Source organism: Pinus tabuliformis, chromosome X (assembly GCF_031772625.1).
Source record: "Pinus tabuliformis cultivar Carrire ecotype Pingquan chromosome X, CPIR1, whole genome shotgun sequence".
In the NCBI taxonomy this organism is placed as follows: Eukaryota; Viridiplantae; Streptophyta; class Pinopsida; order Pinales; family Pinaceae; genus Pinus; species Pinus tabuliformis.
The window spans coordinates 447843888-447862850 of NC_142308.1; the positions used below are offsets into that span (position 1 = coordinate 447843888).

At 40.8% G+C, this 18963-nt stretch overlaps 1 protein-coding gene across 2 annotated transcripts; it reads left to right on the forward strand.

The window, feature by feature from the left end:
- Positions 1 to 632: 632 nt before the first annotated feature.
- On the forward strand, positions 633 to 18481 carry LOC149140504 (J protein JJJ1-like). 2 transcript variants are annotated; one of them, XM_089446606.1, is made up of 3 exons: positions 634 to 2942; positions 17222 to 17280; positions 17479 to 18481. In XM_089446606.1, the coding sequence occupies exons 1-3, from the start codon at positions 900 to 902 to the stop codon at positions 17534 to 17536; spliced, it is 2160 nt and encodes a 719-aa protein (XP_089302732.1). In that variant the 5' UTR covers positions 634 to 899; the 3' UTR covers positions 17537 to 18481. The 2 variants fall into 2 exon arrangements, with proteins under 2 accessions (XP_089302733.1, XP_089302732.1); XM_089446607.1 differs by lacking the exon at positions 17222 to 17280 and having other exon boundaries at positions 633 to 2942.
- Positions 18482 to 18963: the final 482 nt, after the last annotated feature.

Consider the following 18963-nt stretch of genomic DNA (forward strand, 5'->3'; position numbering starts at 1 on the left):
CTTTTCTTTGCCATAGGACCAGATGACAAAAGTGTCATCCACAAACCTCTTCCACAACTTAGAGAGACGAAAAAAGACTAAGACCTTTGATTCAAAATCTTTTTCATTAATAAAAAACACCATCAAATTACAACAAAAAAAACTTTCCTAAATATATATTTTTATAATATTACATTATATAAATAATCCAATATTTTTATAATATTACATTATATAAATAATCCAATTAATTAAAACCTCTCTCCGAAATTATTAGTGACTCTATCATGCCGAATTTAAATGTATCATAATCAAGCTATATAGTAGGAAAAAAAATAAAAAAAAATATATATATATATATATTTTAACTTCCACAAAACTAAAAATAACCTATAAAAAGGAGTATCGTATTGGCCACTTTCCAATATAAAAAAGTGTTACATTAAAAATAAAAAATAAAACAACCTTAACTCATACGCTGAACATGTTTATCCATCCCAAAATCGAAACAATGAATAAAATTTATCGCAATAAAATTAAAATTTATAAGTCACGTCTTTCATCATTTATATTTTAAAATAAAAAAACTATATAAATTAAATACATATTTATTTGTGTAAACAGCAAAGGTCAGCGGAACGAATTACAGGGGACATTAAGGCCTCCTCTTTTTCGTACAGCCCTAGTTTTGTCCTCAGGTGCACAGGATCTCTAGAAGCTGGTAACCGTGACCATTTTCTGTAACTTATTTCCGTGTTTATTTGCAGGATTCAGATCCACAGTGTGGTGGCTCTGAACTCTCAGCGTCGAGCTGCTCATCAGAACCCAACCAAAATCAAATAAAATTAGAAATCAAAGAGGCCAATTTCATCGTGCTCCTCCTGTAATTTTTTAATTTTGGAGCCCGAATTTCCACAGCAATGGCCGCAGTGGAAGGGCCCCAGCGATGCCTGTATGAAATCCTGGGCGTCGAGCTCTCCGCCTCGGCGGATGAAATCCGTTCAGCGTACAGAAAGTTGGCCCTGAAACTCCACCCTGACAAGGCCGTCCAAAGCGGCGTTTCGCAGGACGAGGCAACCGCGCGGTTCCAGGAAATCCTTCGCGCCTACGAAGTCCTATCCGATCCCCGCGAGCGTTCCTGGTACGATTCTCACCGCTCCCAAATCCTCTACTCTTCCGCTTCCTCGTCCTCCTCGAAAAGCAGCGATTTTGATATCAATCTGTGGCCATTTTTCTCCACTTCTGTTTATTCTGGCTACGGGGATAGCGGCAAGGGTTTCTTTAAGGTTTATGGGGATTTATTTCAGACGTTGTTCCAGCAGGAAATAGCATACGCTCATTCCATGGGGGTAGGCGCCGTCCCTGAAGCTCCCCTGATTGGAAACCTCAAGAGCCCTTATGTCCAGGTCTCTGCTTTCTATAACTATTGGCTTGGGTTTTCCACCGTCAAGGACTTTAGTTGGGTTGATGAGTATAGGGTTTCCGCAGGGCCGAATCGCAAGACACGGAGATTGATGGAGGAGGAGAATAAGAAATTGAGGAAGAAGGCCAAGAGGGAGTATAATGAGGCCGTGCGCCAGCTCGCTGAGTTCGTTAAAAAGAGGGATAAGAGGGTTTTGGAGAGGCAGCTGCAGAGGAAGAAGGAAGAGGAGGAGAAGGCTGTCCAGGCGAAGCTTCGGCGTGAGAATTTGGAGAAGGAGAAGCTTGCGAGGGCAAGGCGGTATGAGGAGCAAGAATGGACAAGAGTTGATGAGGTCGAGGAAGTCGAAGAGGATGGGATTCGAGGTAGCCATGATCGATGGTATGATCATGATGTTAAGTGCAAGAAGGGATCGGAGTCTCGGCAGCCGGGTGAGAATCAGGAGTTATATTGCATTGTTTGCAGTAAGAAATTTAAGTCGGATAAGCAGTGGAAGAATCACGAGCAGTCAAAGAAGCACAGAGAGAGAATTATTGAGTTGAGGGATATGTTTGAGGAGGATAGTTTCCCAAATGAAATTGTGCAAGGGGTTGACGAGAGATTGGATTCCGATTCGCCAATTCAAGGAGTCAGCCAGGATACGAGAGTAGATTTGGACAGCATCGTGGCAGAACTAGACGGCCTAGGAATCAGCGAGGGATCGAATCTAGGGGCACAGCCTCACACCTCTGAGGACGACAACCTAGATTTTGAAGAAGACAACAAGACTAGCAAAAACAGGGTCGCCCGAGATTTTTCTGTCCTCGAGACAGAAGAATTTGAAGAATCCGGGACTGGCCTAGAATATTTTGATGATCTGCATAATGTGAGCGATAAAGAAAGCTACAAAAATATTGTGGAGAATGAAGAAGAAGAAATTGAAAACAACACACAGGCGAATTCCAGTGACGAGGAACAGGAAAATGATGACAGTGATAAGGATGATGAAGCTAGTCTTCTAGAAGCAATGTTAAAGACGCTTACTGCCAAACGAGGGGCTAATAATGTGTACAGGGACACTGCTCAAACTGAAGCAGATGGCACTGATTACAATTACAGAGGAAATGATGAAGAATCCGGCTCCACAAATCAAAGAAGCAGGCATTCTAATAAGGTTGAAACAGGTATCGATTCGGCTCAGACAGCTACAGAAGATGGAACTCAAAATGATATGGGAATTTCCAGTCCTGCTCAAAGGCAAGGTTCCAAGAACACAGCGAAAAAGAAAAAAAAGCTGGCTATAGGTACTGATAAGCATCTGGCAACAGACATTGTAGAGGAGGTGGAGCTGAGGTCAGAGGACATTTTAGATGACCGACAACACGGGACAGAGTCTCCTTTTCATGTAGATAAACGGGTAGATGAACTTGAAGGTGACAAGGAAAAGGAACGACATCCAAAACCTACAAAGCAGTCTGTTGAAAAGAAATCCGCAGCTGCGAACACATCAGCAAAGGATATCAGCGTTAAGGCCAAAAAGCAAGCGAAAGGAAAGAAAGGGAAGGTAAGACTTACAAAGTAGGCGGCTATTTTTTAGAAGTCGATCATTAAAACTGGAAATGGGATGCTTGTTGCTGAAATGTTCCTCTGCTGCTGAAATATTCCTCTGCTGTCTTGTTCAGTTTCAAACCAATTCTCCATGGTCTGATCTTGAAATATTTTGATTTCATTAACTCCCCGCAAAGAGCATCATTAGAAACAAGATGGCTAAGAATTTTTTGCTGCCAGGGATTTACTAAATTTGTAAATATTTTTGATATCATATTCCTCAAGTTTAGGGAGAGCAAGGGTTTACCATTTTACTACTGTAATACCATTGCTTTCTTTTTTGCTTGATTGTAAGAAGCCAAACATTTCTTCCTAGTTTTTGTAAGGATGCCTATTGAGACCTTGGTGATGGATGTCCAAGCAATTTTTTGATTAGCACAAGACAACTACGTGGAGACAAAAACCTATTTACCCATATCGAAATTTAGGCACTCAATCTTCTTGTAAAGCCACAACTAGTCTGCAAAATAATATTGAGTATTGAGGGCTCCTAATAGTTTCCTTGAGGACATTGATTCTTGGACAACGTTAAGTAGATCATCTTTTGTGAAGTCAAAAAGGCCCAAAAAAATTCGATTGCAATCATGCACCTTTCTTCATACAACATATCAATGACTTCTTCGTAACTTGAGCTTTAACTTAACTCCTATGCACTCTCCACTTTGTCTTTATTTTTCTTTGATGATTTCGATGATTTTACTTCTGTCACACTTTACCATTTTATCACATTTTTACCATTTAAACATAAAGATATTTGTACAAAGAAACACAACTTCTTACAATAGTATGTGTAGACCTTTTTCCTTCACCTTTTTATTGAAGGACTTTCCTTGACATTTGCAAATATATAATATAAGATCCATTTATTTGTTACAACTCAAGAAACGCTTTAGTCTTTCACTTAATTATATACTCGGTCCGAAATCAGAAAAAAAACTTTAAAATCGGCAAATACAAAAATATAATTTTTTTCTCAATTTTTTAAAAGCACTGAAAAATTTGTTTCAAGGAAAATCGTGACAGTCCATGGCAATAAAACAAAGAGAGCGGCCATACAAAAAATTTCATTTTTTTTCAATTTTTTTAAAAGCACTGAAAAAAATAGTTCCAAGGAAAATCCATTTGGGGCATCAAGCTTTAAACTTGAATATCTCTTCAACCAAGAGGACCCACAAGGCATACCACCTATCAAATGAAATGGCATGATGTTAAGTTTAGGTACGTTCTATGCTAAAGCAATTTATATAAAATTTTCACAGTTAGTAATCACATCAGCGTTAAGATAAACTGCAGATAGAACATAAATATAAATCGCAAAAGAAAAGCCAAGACAAGAGGACACAAGATGTGGCGCTAGCCAGGGACAAACCCCACAATGTGTGGGGAAACCCTTTGATCAAATCTTCTTTTATCTTCAAAGTTCAGCAGAGAAAGAGAGAGAGAGTACATTTACAACAGAAGTCAACACTTTGACTTATCTAGATTTAGCATAGATCATTTTGTATAACGATGAGATCAGTTGAAGACATTCTGCTTCAACCGATTCTCCAAGGTGACGGCTTCACCTATCGAGGTGTTGCCTTTCGTCCATTTGCTGCACCTTACCGTGTAGCACCATCATGCATCATCATGCTGCTCATGATCACTATGCTGCCCATGATCTGATCTATCATGCTGCCCATTCATCATGTAGCTCCCTGCTAATGTGCATCATCATCATTATGCTGCCCCTGCTAATGTGCATGATTATCATGCTGCCCTTGTCATAAGACACTGAGTTCTATATCTCAGGATTGTTGTGTGTAACATGGTCCCTTTGTCCACATCTTCAGATCACTATTGTATTACACTGTCCAATATGCTTAGAAAAACTGTTTCTTTCCATAGACAACCTTGGATTTACCACGCTGTCACCTACAACTATGTATTACTGCGGCTTCACTTTCATGCTGTTCATGACCTGCGTATTAGGCTACAGGTCTGCGTATTAGGGCTTCCGTTTAATACATCTGGACAGCGTAATAAGGGTCTCCCTTGACTGCGTTCAAGGCTGTTCCTTTTAACTACGTGTAAGGGTATTATAAAGACCGTAGACAGGTCCTTAGATAACAACGACTGTGTTTATAACTGCGGCTAGGTCTTCGATGAGCAGTGTATTATATTCCTGCATGAAAAGCGTATTATATTCATTCATAAACAGCGTGGTTCATATATTATGACTGCAGCTAGGTCTTCGATGAGCAGTGTATTATATTCCTGCATGAACAACGTATTATATTCATTCATAAACAACGTGGTTCATATATTATGACTACAGCTAGGTCTATCCCTGCGTAATCATATACCTGCTCCTTAATAAAACCTGAGTTCTGTTCCTCAGTCCTTCCATTATATACCTGTACAAGATTCACGTGGATATCTCAGAGAGGAATGCGAAGTTCTGTTTCTTCTATAACTCTGAGAATAAGTCTCCTTCGACTGCGTGTTAGATGTCTTCTTTTGACTGCGTTTTAGGTGTATCATTTCATCCACGGTAGACCGAATGAAGAGCCTTTTCTTGCTGCATATAGGCTTCTCCTCCATAGCCATGTTTAGATTTAGGGCAAGCGTATCAGACTTTTGGACAGCGTAGATCATCCTTATATGCCTGAGTATTTATGACTGCGTTCTCCATTAGGGCATCATCATACTAGGCCAGCGTAATCCATAGTGTATCTCCTTCTCCAAAAACCCAAGACGTGGAGAGGAGATCACTTGAGGTGAGTTGCCAAATGACTTTAAATCCTCTTCTATTTATACTAAAAGCGGATGATTGAATAGACATGACGTTTGGGCTTCTAGAGCCTACATAAGAGCTGGTCGGCTTGATAATAATTACATAAACAAAATAAATTCATATCTTCATAAATACTTATCGGAATTTGATGATCTTTGGATCAATCCTACACTTCTTGACGAGAGGGATCCAATAAAAATATCAGCTGCCATAAATAAGCTAACCCACATGGAGTTTGGCCCTAGTTTTCAATTTAACACTCCCTCTCAGCTAGGGAGAACTCCATCTGTTGATCCATAAGTCCGACTGTACTATCTTTGTCATCAGTGCCCTGCACTGCTTTGCTCAACTCTTCTAAGCTCTGCTTGCTCTGCTTTGCTCTACTCAGCTCTGCTCAGCTTTGTTGGCTTTGCTCTACTCTGCTCAGCTCTGCTGGCTCTGCTTTGCTTTGCTCATCTCTGTTGGCTCTGCTGGCTCAGCTCTGCTCTACTCAGCTCTGCTTTGCTCAGCTCTGCTGGCTCTGCTTTGCTCTGCTCAGCTCTGCTGGCTCTGCTTTGCTCAGCTCAGCTCTGCTGGCTCTGCTCAACTCAGCTCTGCTGGCTCTGCTCAGCTCAGCTCTGCTGGCTCTGCTCAGCTCAGCTCAGCTGGCTCTGCTTCGCTGAACTATGAAGAAGAAGAATTGATCGAGAATGTCTAATACCATTCTCCATTGACCCGAAGTCAGTCTCAGAGTACGTACCGCTGGTCCCAGACTAGTCTCAATTGACCCAAAGTCAGTGTCATAGTGGGTACCACTCCTACCACTGGTCCCAGACCAGTATCGCAGGCTTAGACAGTGTACCATTGGTCTGAGACCAGTATCGCAGGCTCAGAGAGTGTACCACTGGTCCCAGACTAGTCTCAACCGACCCGAAGTCAGCGTCATAGTATGTACTACTCTCATTGGTCCCAGACCAGTCCTGCACTGACACGAAGTCAGTCTCGGAGTATGTACCACTGGTCCCAGACTAGTCTCAACCGACCCGAAGTCAGTGTCATAGTAAGGTACAACTCCTACCATTGGTCCCAGACCAGTATCGCAGGCTCAGAGAGTGTACCACTGGTCCCAGATCAGTCTTAACCGACCCGAAGTCAGCGTCATAGTATGTACCACTCTCATTGGTCCCAGACCAATCCTGCACTGACATGAAGTTAGTCTCGGAGTATGTACCACTAGTCCCAGACCAGTCTCAACCGACCCGAAGTCTGTGTCATAGTAAGGTACAACTCCTACCACTGGTCCCAGATCAGTATCTTTGATCCCAGATCAATGGAGGTCATCCTAGCGTAGGGAGTACGGTAGATACAACGATGCGTCCATCGGTACTACTATGGTCCCTAACTTCATTTCCCTACTCATTGATCAGATGAGAGGTACTTCCCATGAGTCTCAGACTGCATGGGTAGGATGCCTTGACAGGAGAACTAATCAATCCTGTCCTCACAGGAGAACACATCAATCCTGCTACAATCGCCATGGAGAACACATCAATCCAGGCCGCCATGGAGAACACATCAATCCAGGCCTCACAGGAGAACACATCAATCCTGCTACAATCACCATGGAGAACACATCAATCCAGGCCTCACAGGAGAACTAATCATCCTGCTACACAGGAGAGCGAATCATCCTGTTCCACGAGAGAGTGAATCATCTTGTCCCACAAGAGAGCGAATCATCTTGTTCCAGTGCGCACTACCAGGAGAGGTGACCTCACAGGAGAACACATCAATCCTGCTACAATCACCATGGAGAACACATCAATCCAGGCCTCACAGGAGAACTAATCATCCTGCTACACAGGAGAGCGAATCATCTTGTTCCACAAGAGAGTGAATCATCTTGTCCCACAAGAGAGCGAATCATCTTGTTCCAGTGCGCACCACCAGGAGAGGTGAGTCACCCTGTGGTCGTATGTTTGCTCTAGTAAGAATCGCAAGCCCCCAGAGCTCCCAGAGCTCAATCTATGCAACATGCAGGACCCGTTTACAAGGGTCACTCTATGACTCCAAGTCGTACGGGAAAATCACAGATTTGAACTTCCCCGGGGCTTTGTCAAAATGTCAATGACCTGTACATTAGTCTTAATGCGATGGAGCCTCCTTGCTCATCGACTTACCATATCCAGATAAGGCAGTATCTGATGTTTATCTGCTGGAGCAATCGTCGAATACGGGATTCCTTAATAATCGAATCCCACCTCTGGTTGTCACAGAGAATCACAGTGGTATTCATCATGTGTACTCACTGAAGAGTTTCAACAACCAGGCAACTTCATACGAGGTCATACTCGTAGTTATGTATCCGGTCTCGACGGTACTTATAACAATCGATTTCTGCTTCCTGCTCACATCCATGATATCGAAGCAGAATCCAAAGAGAACCAACACTAAGAAATGCTCTAGTGATCCTCCACAATGCCTGTCCAGTCAGCATTCGAATAATCATGCAGTTTTCATATTTCCGGCAGAGTATCTCAATCCATGAGAGATTGAGCCCTGAAGATATCTCAGAGGATTCTTGGCACCAATCCAGTGAGGCTCAACCAAATATGAGCTCACCATGCTAACTGCAAAACATATGTTCGGACGGAAGTTCACCAAGAACATCAACGTGATTGAGTTTATGAAATTCAAAGGCATTTCCCAAATCTGGTCCGACATCACTACCATATAGCTTCTGAAAGTTAATATCCTTGAGGTAGTCACAGGCTTGCAGTTTATCATTCCACATACGGAAATCCAACTCCCTCTGTTTCCTACAAATGAGAGGGTTTGCGCCTGTCAGACATAGGTGCCGGTATGAGAGGTTTATCATCCACAACCTTCGAGTAATGGTTTGGATCGATTTCACTCCTAGTGAATCTCAGCTTCATCAGACAGCTATCAATCCTCTCATACTATGCCTGGGGTGTTTTGCTTCAAGCCATATAGGGCTTTCTTCCACCTGTATACATGAGATTCCTGTTCATGAATCTCAAACTCCACGGGTTGTTCCAAACCTGTGGACTTGCTACATGAGGGGGAATGGTCCCCTTGTAAGATTTTCCTTCGGTACATCTCAGACATGTACCTTCATGCTCTTTTTGAATTCAGGCATCTCTGTCACCATTTGACTCACAGACCTCCGGTGTTGTGTCAATGGACATGGTCCCCAGTGGACTTCCTGCAACTTGATACAACCCTGAACTCAAAAAACATCTTCGAAAATTCAATTTTCAAACACGTACCTTTCCATCGATGAGTGCCACCCTGTAACCTTTGACTTCCATTGCCGAAATGGACACCAGGTTCTTCTTGCGATCAGGTACATAAAAGAGATTTTGTAAATGAATTGAGTTACCCTCATTCAATTGAGGGATAACATTCCCTACACCCTTTCCGGGATAGGTGGCATCGGCTCTAAGTATAATCCCACGATTGTTTCCATCTCTACCAAATTAGAGAGTGCACCCTACTATCCGATGAAGTGCCTTGAAGCACTACAATCAATATGCCAGATTCCCAAAGAATCTGAAGGAGAGGGCCGATACAAGATAACACTTCTTTATTAGAAACAATATTTGATTCTTCTTACCTGGGGTTCCTTGCTTCCTTGAAGAGTCGGCTGTGTCTTTGATGACCTGCATCTCTGTCATTCAGACACTCCTTCGCATAAGGGCCGAACTCATAACCAAGACATCTACCTTTCCATCCACCCTTAGATCCGAACTTCCCAATGAAGTGATCTTTAGGTATGCCATCAGAAACTTCCGCTGCGTCATTCTGATAACATTACCTGCTTCAACTTCACTCTAGGTGAATTATGAGGAACCCATTGATCCTTCTGTCTTGTCCCAACTGTCTTCGGTGATTGCTCTTTCACTCTTGCTTGGGCATTGTGTTCACCTCAGCTCTGATTCCATGTTAAGTTTAGGTACGTTCTATGCTAAAGCAATTTATTTAAATTTTCACAGTTAGCAATCACATCAGCGTTAAGATAAACTGCAGATAGAACATAAATATAAATTGCAGAAGACAAGCCAAGACAAGAGGACACAAGATGTGGTGCTAGCCAGGGACAAACCCCACAATGTGTGGGGAAACCCTTTGATCAAATCTTCTTTTATCTTCAAAGTTCAGCAGAGAAAGAGAGAGAGAGAGTACATTTACAACAGAAGTCAACACTTTGACTTATCTAGATCTAGCATAGATCATTTCGTATAACGATGAGATCAGTTGAAGACATTCTGCTTCAACTGATTCTCCAAGGTGATGGCTTCACCTATCGTAGTGTTGCCTTTCGTCCATTTGCTGCACCTTACCATGTAGCACCATCATGCTGCATCATGCATCATCATGCAGCTCATGATCACTATGCTGCCCATGATCTGATCTATCATGCTGCCCATTCATCATGTAGCTCCCTGCTAATGTGCATCATCATCATGCTGCCCTTGCTAATGTGCATGATTATCATGCTGCCCTTGCTAATGTGCATGATTATCATGCTGCCCTTGTCATAAGACACTGAGTTCTATATCTCAAGATTGTTGTGTGTAACATGGTCCCTTTGTCCACATCTTCAGATCACTATTGTATTACACTGTCCAATATGCTTAGAAAAACTGTTTCTTTCCATAGACAGCCTTGGATTTACCACGTTGTCACCTACAGCTATGTATTACTGCGGCTTCACTTTCATGCTGTTCATGACCTGTGTATTAGGCTATAGGTCTGCGTATTAGGGCTTCCGTTTAATACATCTGGACAGCGTAATAAGGGTCTCCCTTGACTGCGTTCAAGGCTGTTCCTTTTAACTACGTGTAAGGGTATTATAAAGACTGTAGACAGGTCCTTAGATAACAGCGGTTGTGTTTATAACTGCGGCTAGGTCTTCGATGAGCAGTGTATTATATTCCTGCATGAACAGCGTATTATATTCATTCATAAACAACGTGGTTCATATATTTCGACTGCAGCTAGGTCTTCGATGAGCAGTGTATTATATTCCTGCATGAACAACGTATTATATTCATTCATAAACAACGTGGTTCATATATTATGACTGCAGCTAGGTCTTCGATGAGCAGTGTATTATATTCCTGCATGAACAGCGTATTATATTCATTCATAAACAACGTGGTTCATATATTATGATTGCAGCTAGGTCTATCCCTGCGTAATCATATACCTGCTCCTTAATAAAACCTGAGTTCTGTTCCTCAGTCCTTCCATTATATACCTGTACAAGATTCACGTGGAAATCTCAGAGAGGAATGCAAAGTTCTGTTTCTTCTATAACTCTGAGAATAAGTCTCCTTTGACTGCGTGTTAGATGTCTTCTTTTGACTGCGTTTTAGGTGTATCATTTCATCCACAGTAGACCGAATGAAGAGCCTTTTCTTGCTGCATATAGGCTTCTCCTCCATAGCCATGTTTAGATTTAGGGCAAGCGTATCAAACTTTTGGACAACGTAGATCATCCTTATATGCCTGAGTATTTATGACTATGTTCTCCATTAGGGCATCGTTATACTAGGCCAACGTAATCCATAGTGTATCTCCTTCTCCAAAAACCCAAGACGTGGAGAGGAGATCACTTGAGGTGAGTTGCCAAATGACTTTAAATCCTCTTCTATTTATACTAAAAGCGGATGATTGAATAGACATGACGTTTGAACTTTGGGCTTCTAGAGCCTACATAAGAGCTGGTCGACTTGATATTAATTACATAAACAAAATAAATTCATATCTTCATAAATACTTATCGGAATTTGATGATCTTTGGATCAATCCTACACCTCTTGACGAGAGGGATCCAATAAAATATCAGCTGCCATAAATAAGCTGACCCACATGGAGTTTGGCCCTAGTTGCCAATTTAACACATGACAAGGGCTATCAATCTGGAGTGTTCTTGAATCAACATGCACTACCTTGTGCATGCATATCATCAAACAATTGCTGGTCCATTCACCCTTTGACATCAATGACAATTTTGTCCAACAATAAAGTAGGTCGAGACCTACAAAAGGATAGTTGAGTTCAGAAAGTGCCCAGATCGGCTGGACAAAAATCAAGGAGGGGAGGCCAAGGGCAGTCAAATGGCTGGCTTCTGGGCTGATCAAAGTGTAAAAGGACTGGTTGAGTTGTTACAATGCTGTAGCAATAAAAGAAGGATGAGAGCTACAACAAGTGGGCAAAGTCTAAAGGAGCATATCTTGTCGATTGAGGAGGACTGAAAGGGTTGATTTCCAAGGACAGAAACAACTAGTAAGTTTAGTTGTTTAGTATTTGTTTTGATGGGTAGATGAGAGATTGATGGACCCTAGGCCTTAGCCGTGGTTGTATTGGTCAAAAGTCTGACTGTGTATTATAGCATTGTACTTGGGTTTATAAAGGGCCATGATCCCTGGTAGGGGAGCCCTAAGGTTTTCTTATTGAAGGACTGATAAGAAACATCTTTTGGGCCATAAATATTGTGTACTGATATTGATCTCATTGTTGTTATATTCCGCCGTGCAAAGTTGTTTTTGGTTGGGAATCTTTAGTGTGTTTATGTTCCTAGCTAGGAAATAGACCAGACCCAGGGTGCATGGAAATTCCAACAAATTTATATATTTATTTATTTATTATTTATTTTTTAACTAATTTCAAGGGTTATTAGACAAAATTGAGGGGGACGTGTCCCCTCTCAATAGGGGTGCTTCTGGGCTTGGTGCTCTTGATTAAATGCTAGTTCCATACCTTCATACATGATAGAATCCAATGGAAGCATTGCAATCCCCCCAATTTTGAAATTTTGAAAACTGTTTAGCCTGATAAATTTTGAGTGGGATCTAAAATTCTACTTTCTCCATAAAAAATTCAATGAGGTCAAAACCACTCTCAAACATCCCGAGTCAATTAATGGTAATGTTAAAAATTTAAGGAAAAGGATGAAAACAATGTTATTGGAACTAAACTGGTGATTGAATCGGAAAAACCTTTTGAACCGGGAATTGGGCGGATGCAGATTGTAACCAGTGAAAATTGTACCAAAAAGCTTGTTGACCAAAACGACAAAATATTCAAATTTTAAAAAGAAACATAGATATTCATGTGATTCCATATGAATCCAAACCATTAATGCACAAATAAGTAAAAGTTCTTATTTAGATGGCATGCAAGGGTGCACATAACCAAAATAGCATCAAGTGCAATCCATCTCTGAATCTAAAATACATCAACAAATAGGCTCTAGATGGCGTCTAGCATCCAAAAAAAAAAGATGCTACAACAAATACCTAGCTATCATCAAAATCATTGCTTATATTGGGATCTTCATCATCAATATCACCCTCTAAGCATTAAAATAAGATAGAAAAATCATAGCATGTCAAGTCAAGGTTTTGTTTGAGTGATGGACACATTTTAAGTAGGGTCACGATAGGGCAGTTAGACAACCAACACCACTAATATCAAGGTACATAGAGGGCCTGGTGCTCTTGGTTATATACTAATTCCATACCCTTGTGCATGACAAAGTCCAATGGAAACATTACAATTGCCCCAATATTGAAATCTTGAAAAACTATTTAAGTGTTTTGGATTTTGAGTGAGATCTAATATGAAATCTAGTGAGGCCGAAACCACTCTCAAAGTCCTGACGATGAACCACACTGCTTGGTTCAAAATGAATCGGCAAATGTATCTTGATGTGATTATCATTGTTTTCTTTTTCTTCTTAGAAACTAGATATGGATCACAAAAGCCTAAACTTGATCAATGTTAAAATTTTTAGTAAAATGATGAAAATGAAAGATAAAGGAGAATGTCACTTTTACTTTAAGAATTTAACATTATCATTAATTACATAGCATTAGTAGGACCCTAGTGTAGAATATTAAGCTTCCCCACTCATAAATCATTGTTTTTAAGCAAAATTAAGGGGGGATGCAAGGCCCTTTTTGAAGGCGGACGCCCACAAGTACCCCTTTTGAGGAAACACGTCCCCCACATTGGGGAAACGTTCCCCCCTGCATCTCCCCAGGCGTCCTCTCGTCCCAGGTGTGTGGGATGCGTGAGGTGCGAGCACCCAACCTTGAGGGATGTGTCCCCGTGGGGAAACATCTCCCTAGACGTCCCCCTGTCTCGAGAGCGTGGGAAACATGTGGGGTGCACCCCGACCCTAGGCTCTGTGCCCCTATGGAACGTTGCTATTTTGTTTGGACAAGCATTAGTTTTGGCTCACATTGGGTCTGTGGTGTCCCATTGTTGCAATTCTGTTCTCTCCAGGTATTTGGAGTTTGATGGCTTTGAACTGTAGAGGGAGCCCCTGTCCCTCAGTTCTAAGTCTGCATCCTTGCCTCTTCGTTTGGCTTGGTTGCAGCATGGTTTCTTCTCCTCTTGGTCAAAATGGCACATTGCCCCTGCAGCAAAGGGTGCTATGTTCTTTGTGAATTGGTTGAATTCAAAGGACTTACGAGGTGTATGAAGGATGTGGGAGAAGCTTAGTGCAGGTTTGTCAAATACTAGGATTAGGTGGGAAAGATGGCAGTCGGAGATTGAGCAGATAGTCTAGGACAGCAATGGGGTTTGTGATAATTGCATCATGGATGCACCAAGACGTGTGGATTTGAGAGATTGGCAGGAGGTATGCATATATGGGAGTCCATTTTAGCAAGGATTTGGAGGTTTCTGTTCAAATTGACATCGTAAAGCATCTCATGGGGTGTATTGTCTCTCACCCTGGTATTCCAAACTGTGTGGTTAATTGTTAAATTTAGGTATGTTCTATGCTTAGAGCAATTTACTTCAAATTTTCACGATGGACAATATTCAGATTAGCAATCATATCAGCATGATAGTAAAGTACAGATGGAACATAAACATAAACAACAGAAGACAAGCCAAGACAAGAGGACACAAGATGTGGCACCAGCTAGGGACAAACCCCAATGTGGGGAAACTCTCGATCAATTATTCTTATATTCTTCAATAGTTCAGCAGAGAGAGAGATAGTACAAATACATAAATCTGAGATTTTATGACAGCAGTAGAAGGTACATCATTATGACAGTATTCAATCATGCTGAAGCATATCCTGATGCAGCATTCCTCAAATTGCTTGCTTAAGGGTTACTTCAGGCAGCGTATAAGGGCCTTCATTTACAGCATATAAAGGCTTCTTCTGGACTGCGTATAAGTGCCTTTAGGACAGCAGATTAGGACCTTTCCTAACTGCGGATTAGGGCCTTCATTTAGATCTCGGTTGGGCCTCCTTCATACAGCGAAGTAGCCTCCCCTTGACTGCATCTTACTGTGTATAGAAGCCTTCCTCTTGTCTGCGGCTAGGGCTCTTTTAGGGCTTCCTTTGACAGCGTTGAAGCTCCCTTAGACAGCGTATAGAAAGCCTCTCCTTGCTGCGTAGAAGAGCCACTCTTGACTGTGGCTGGAACCTCCTTCTTTGACTGCGGTTAGGGCAAATTATGACTGCGGATTTAGGGCCTCTTAGATCAGCAGATTAGGGCTCTTTTAGGCTGCGTATAGAAGCTCCCTTTGACTGCATCTAGGGCTAGAGCTCCCCTCTAGGACTGCGGCCAGATCCTTCTTTTCTCTGCGGCTAGGGCATGGCTTGACCTCCTCTAAGACAACGTATATGCTTCCTCCATCAACTGCATCTAGGGCTTCTCCCTTTTGATCTCTCTAGCCACCAAACCCAAACGAGTGGAGAGAGATCTTAGGAGAAGTGTGTGTGAAAATGACTTGAAGGCCACCTCTATTTATAGTGCAATGTTGAGGTTGAGATGGGGTAATTTGGTTGCTGGCCGACCTTGACGAATTGTCACATAACACAAATAAATTCATATCTCCATGAATACATGTCGGAATCGGATGATCTTTAGATCAATCCTACACCTCTCGATGAGAGGAATCCAAGAAAAATATCAGCTGCCATAAATAAGAAGACCCACATGGAGTTTGGCCCTAGTTGCCAATTTTAACATTAATCCACCCTCTCATTTAGACCATTCGTCAGCAGATTCTCACTGCTTCTCTGAGGAATCTTGGCAAACTCCCAAGCCAGATCTGGAACAAGGAATGTTTCTCAAGTTGCAGATATTAATGAGCAGATTTGCAAGGTTCCAGGAGAGACGTCTGCAAAGAAGCATTGGCAACTGGGCCAGTTTTGTATTTGCGTGACACAGAGTCGATTCTGACCACTACCACTATACCTCTAAGTGCCTACGTATGCCTCTTTTGCATACATGGGTAAATATAGGGGATTTGAACCTTGAACCTCCTGCTACATAACACTTCATTTTCACGTCCATCACCAATTGAGCTGCCCCCTGGAGTTCACTTTCTCCATTTTGTTACCTTTTGTTGTGATTATCAATTATGATAGAGACAAATATGTCAGACAAAATCATTGAACTATCAACATCCATAACTTTATTATGATGGCATTTTGTACACATGGTAACTAGTTGCATTTGTTTTGAAATTTATCCCGAGCCCTCGTAATGGACATGAAAAACTGGTAGTGGCCAATTTCATTTACAGTTATGGTGTAAGCTGCACTTGTTTTGGCTCAAAAATTGCATTATTAATCAGAGGTGCTGGTTTGATAACTACAGCCGTCTTGTTCAGTTGTCTGTCAGAGACTTTTGAAACTTATTCTTTAAAGACTCTGGTTCAGTTTTCGTCAATTTGGTTTGGTTACAACTATTGCTTGGGAAAAGTAGATTTGTTTTGCCATACTTGACCATAAGGGAAGAAGTCTTGGTTGGGAAAAGGCGATTCATGGTTGCCATACTTGCCCCTAAGGGAAGAGTTCCATTTTGAATTGTATTGAGTATTTATATTTTCAGATAATATTTTTTGCCAGTACATGCTACAGTGACTAACAGTTTCTAACTTTGAGTTATTATAAAATGATAGTTTATTAGACTTATAAATTTTGAGCTAGTATGCATTATACATGCTGATAAACAATGGCCTAGTTCCGCAATAGAGCACGAAGCGTCACCTGTCTATGCATTTGAAACTCAGTGCTTGTATCAAATCGTGTAGACTGCTTTGTGTTTTCCATTGTGTGCAATATTTCCTAATACTACACGAATCTTTTGAACTTTCACAGCACTTCTTGTATATGAAGGAACTGTAAAGAATATTGGAACCTTCACATTTATATATATGTTAATCAGACAATTTTTGTAGATTAAAATGTGAACAAAAATGGTTTCTACCAAAAGACTTTTCTTAATTCATTATGGATCACAGAACAAAAATGACTTAGTCAACTGTATTTTTGTTTGTATGTAAGATTGTGTTTGTAGGTAAGATTGTTTAGTGTACACTAACTGATCATGATTTTTTCTTTATTATATCAATTTCTTATGTCCTTGGAACAAAGTGTTTCAACTTTCCTATAATTTATATTGTTGGCACAGGGTGTAGCAAAGTCTACTGGAAATCTTTGTGAAACATGTGGAGAAAATTTTGATACAAGGTAAACTGCTTACAATAATTCAATGCTCTTTTGGAAAATTATACACTGTACTTTTTGCACAATGATATCACTTGAACAGTGGATTTTGGTCTATATAGTATTACTGGTCCTGTTATTTCGGTGCAATACACTGATATTTTTTGTACATTTGTGTTTGAGGTATCTTAGAGTATGGTTCTTGTTTCTGTGATCATGCAGGAATCAACTCTTCCGTCATTTAAGTGGCACTGGTCATGCGATGTTGAAAGCTAGTTAGGCATGTTGAGTAGCCATATGGCTTTATAGCTTCCGACTTTCTACGATTCGTTAGTTATCATTTTTCACAGCAAAGGAAGGTGAAGGGAAAAAGTGTATATTGTGAGTGTAATTTATTGTGTCTTGTAACCTAATGATAAAGCAGGTTGCTACTTTTTGGGAATGCCAATGGCGGTATTGTTTCTAGTGGAACTCTTTCATAGCAGTTTTTCAACGGGCATACTGAGAAACGAGTTGTCTGGATCTTAAGGATACAGATCCATGCTTCCGTTGCTAACGTTTTGAGTCACGCTTGGATCTGCATACTCATCCAGAATAGTGCGAAAGCTATTTCTCTTTAATTTGGCTGGGTGAATTTAATGTCCATTCTTGTTACGATTCGAGTATGCAGTCAAATTTTGCAGGCATTTCCCCTCCTGTATTATCTCATGCTGCTTTTGGACGTAGAAGTGTTATATGATGGGCGTGAAATCTTATTGTTATCTTATTTTTAGGAGTTAACGAAAGATCGTAACGATGAAAAACTCCACAAAATACAGAAGATTGAAAGGCTTATTAGGGTAGACATGTGGCAGATGTGCTCAGCCTCTCAAAACCCATTTTTATGTAGCATTTCATCTCCCTAGCTGCTGCTGCCCTGATGTTAAAAAAATTAAGACCTTGATTCATCATTTTTCGTGGACTCTCTATCGAGGAGGGTCTTCCTTTGGATTCTAGCGTATCTTGGATCAGGCTGGTATGCAGAGACTGCAGAGACTGCAGAGAATGCCTTTACAGATGGCCATGGCTGTCAGACTATAGTTCAGATCAGAGTCCAGTTGAATTATCAAAAGGGTCATTTATGCATTGAGAGTAGGGCTGTCTTGAGTTCAGTGTCTTGGAAACCATGTTATAATATAACGTCTGAAATATATTTTGTTACATAATACATTGCAATTTTATTTCATTTATATGTTATAGTAACCTAGTTTTAGATTAAATATGTGTATGCATAGGATTTAACAGAATAGTATTTATGTAGCTATGGAATATTATACAGACAGTACCAAGAGTTGCCAGGAATTATGCAAGCCATATTGTAGTAGGTAGCTAATATAATTAATTGTATGTGGTAAAATATAGCCGATGTAATTGTATGAATTAGAATTCGTCAGGAAATGATTTGTCCTAAAGTATGTTTTTTCTTAATTTCTATTCTCTTTCTTTCGAGTACTTGATATTTTTTATTTTACGACTGAACCAAAATAAGTTATAACTTTGGTGTGTAGATTTTGAGAGTTAGCTCATAACTTTCCTTTGATAACTAAAACAATACTGGTGAGTAGATTTTGAGAGTTAGCTCATAGTTAAATCGCGGGTATCGCTCGTCTTCCTGCTGTGCCCATCTCAACTTATCACATCTTCTCATTATTCCTGTTTAATTTTTCT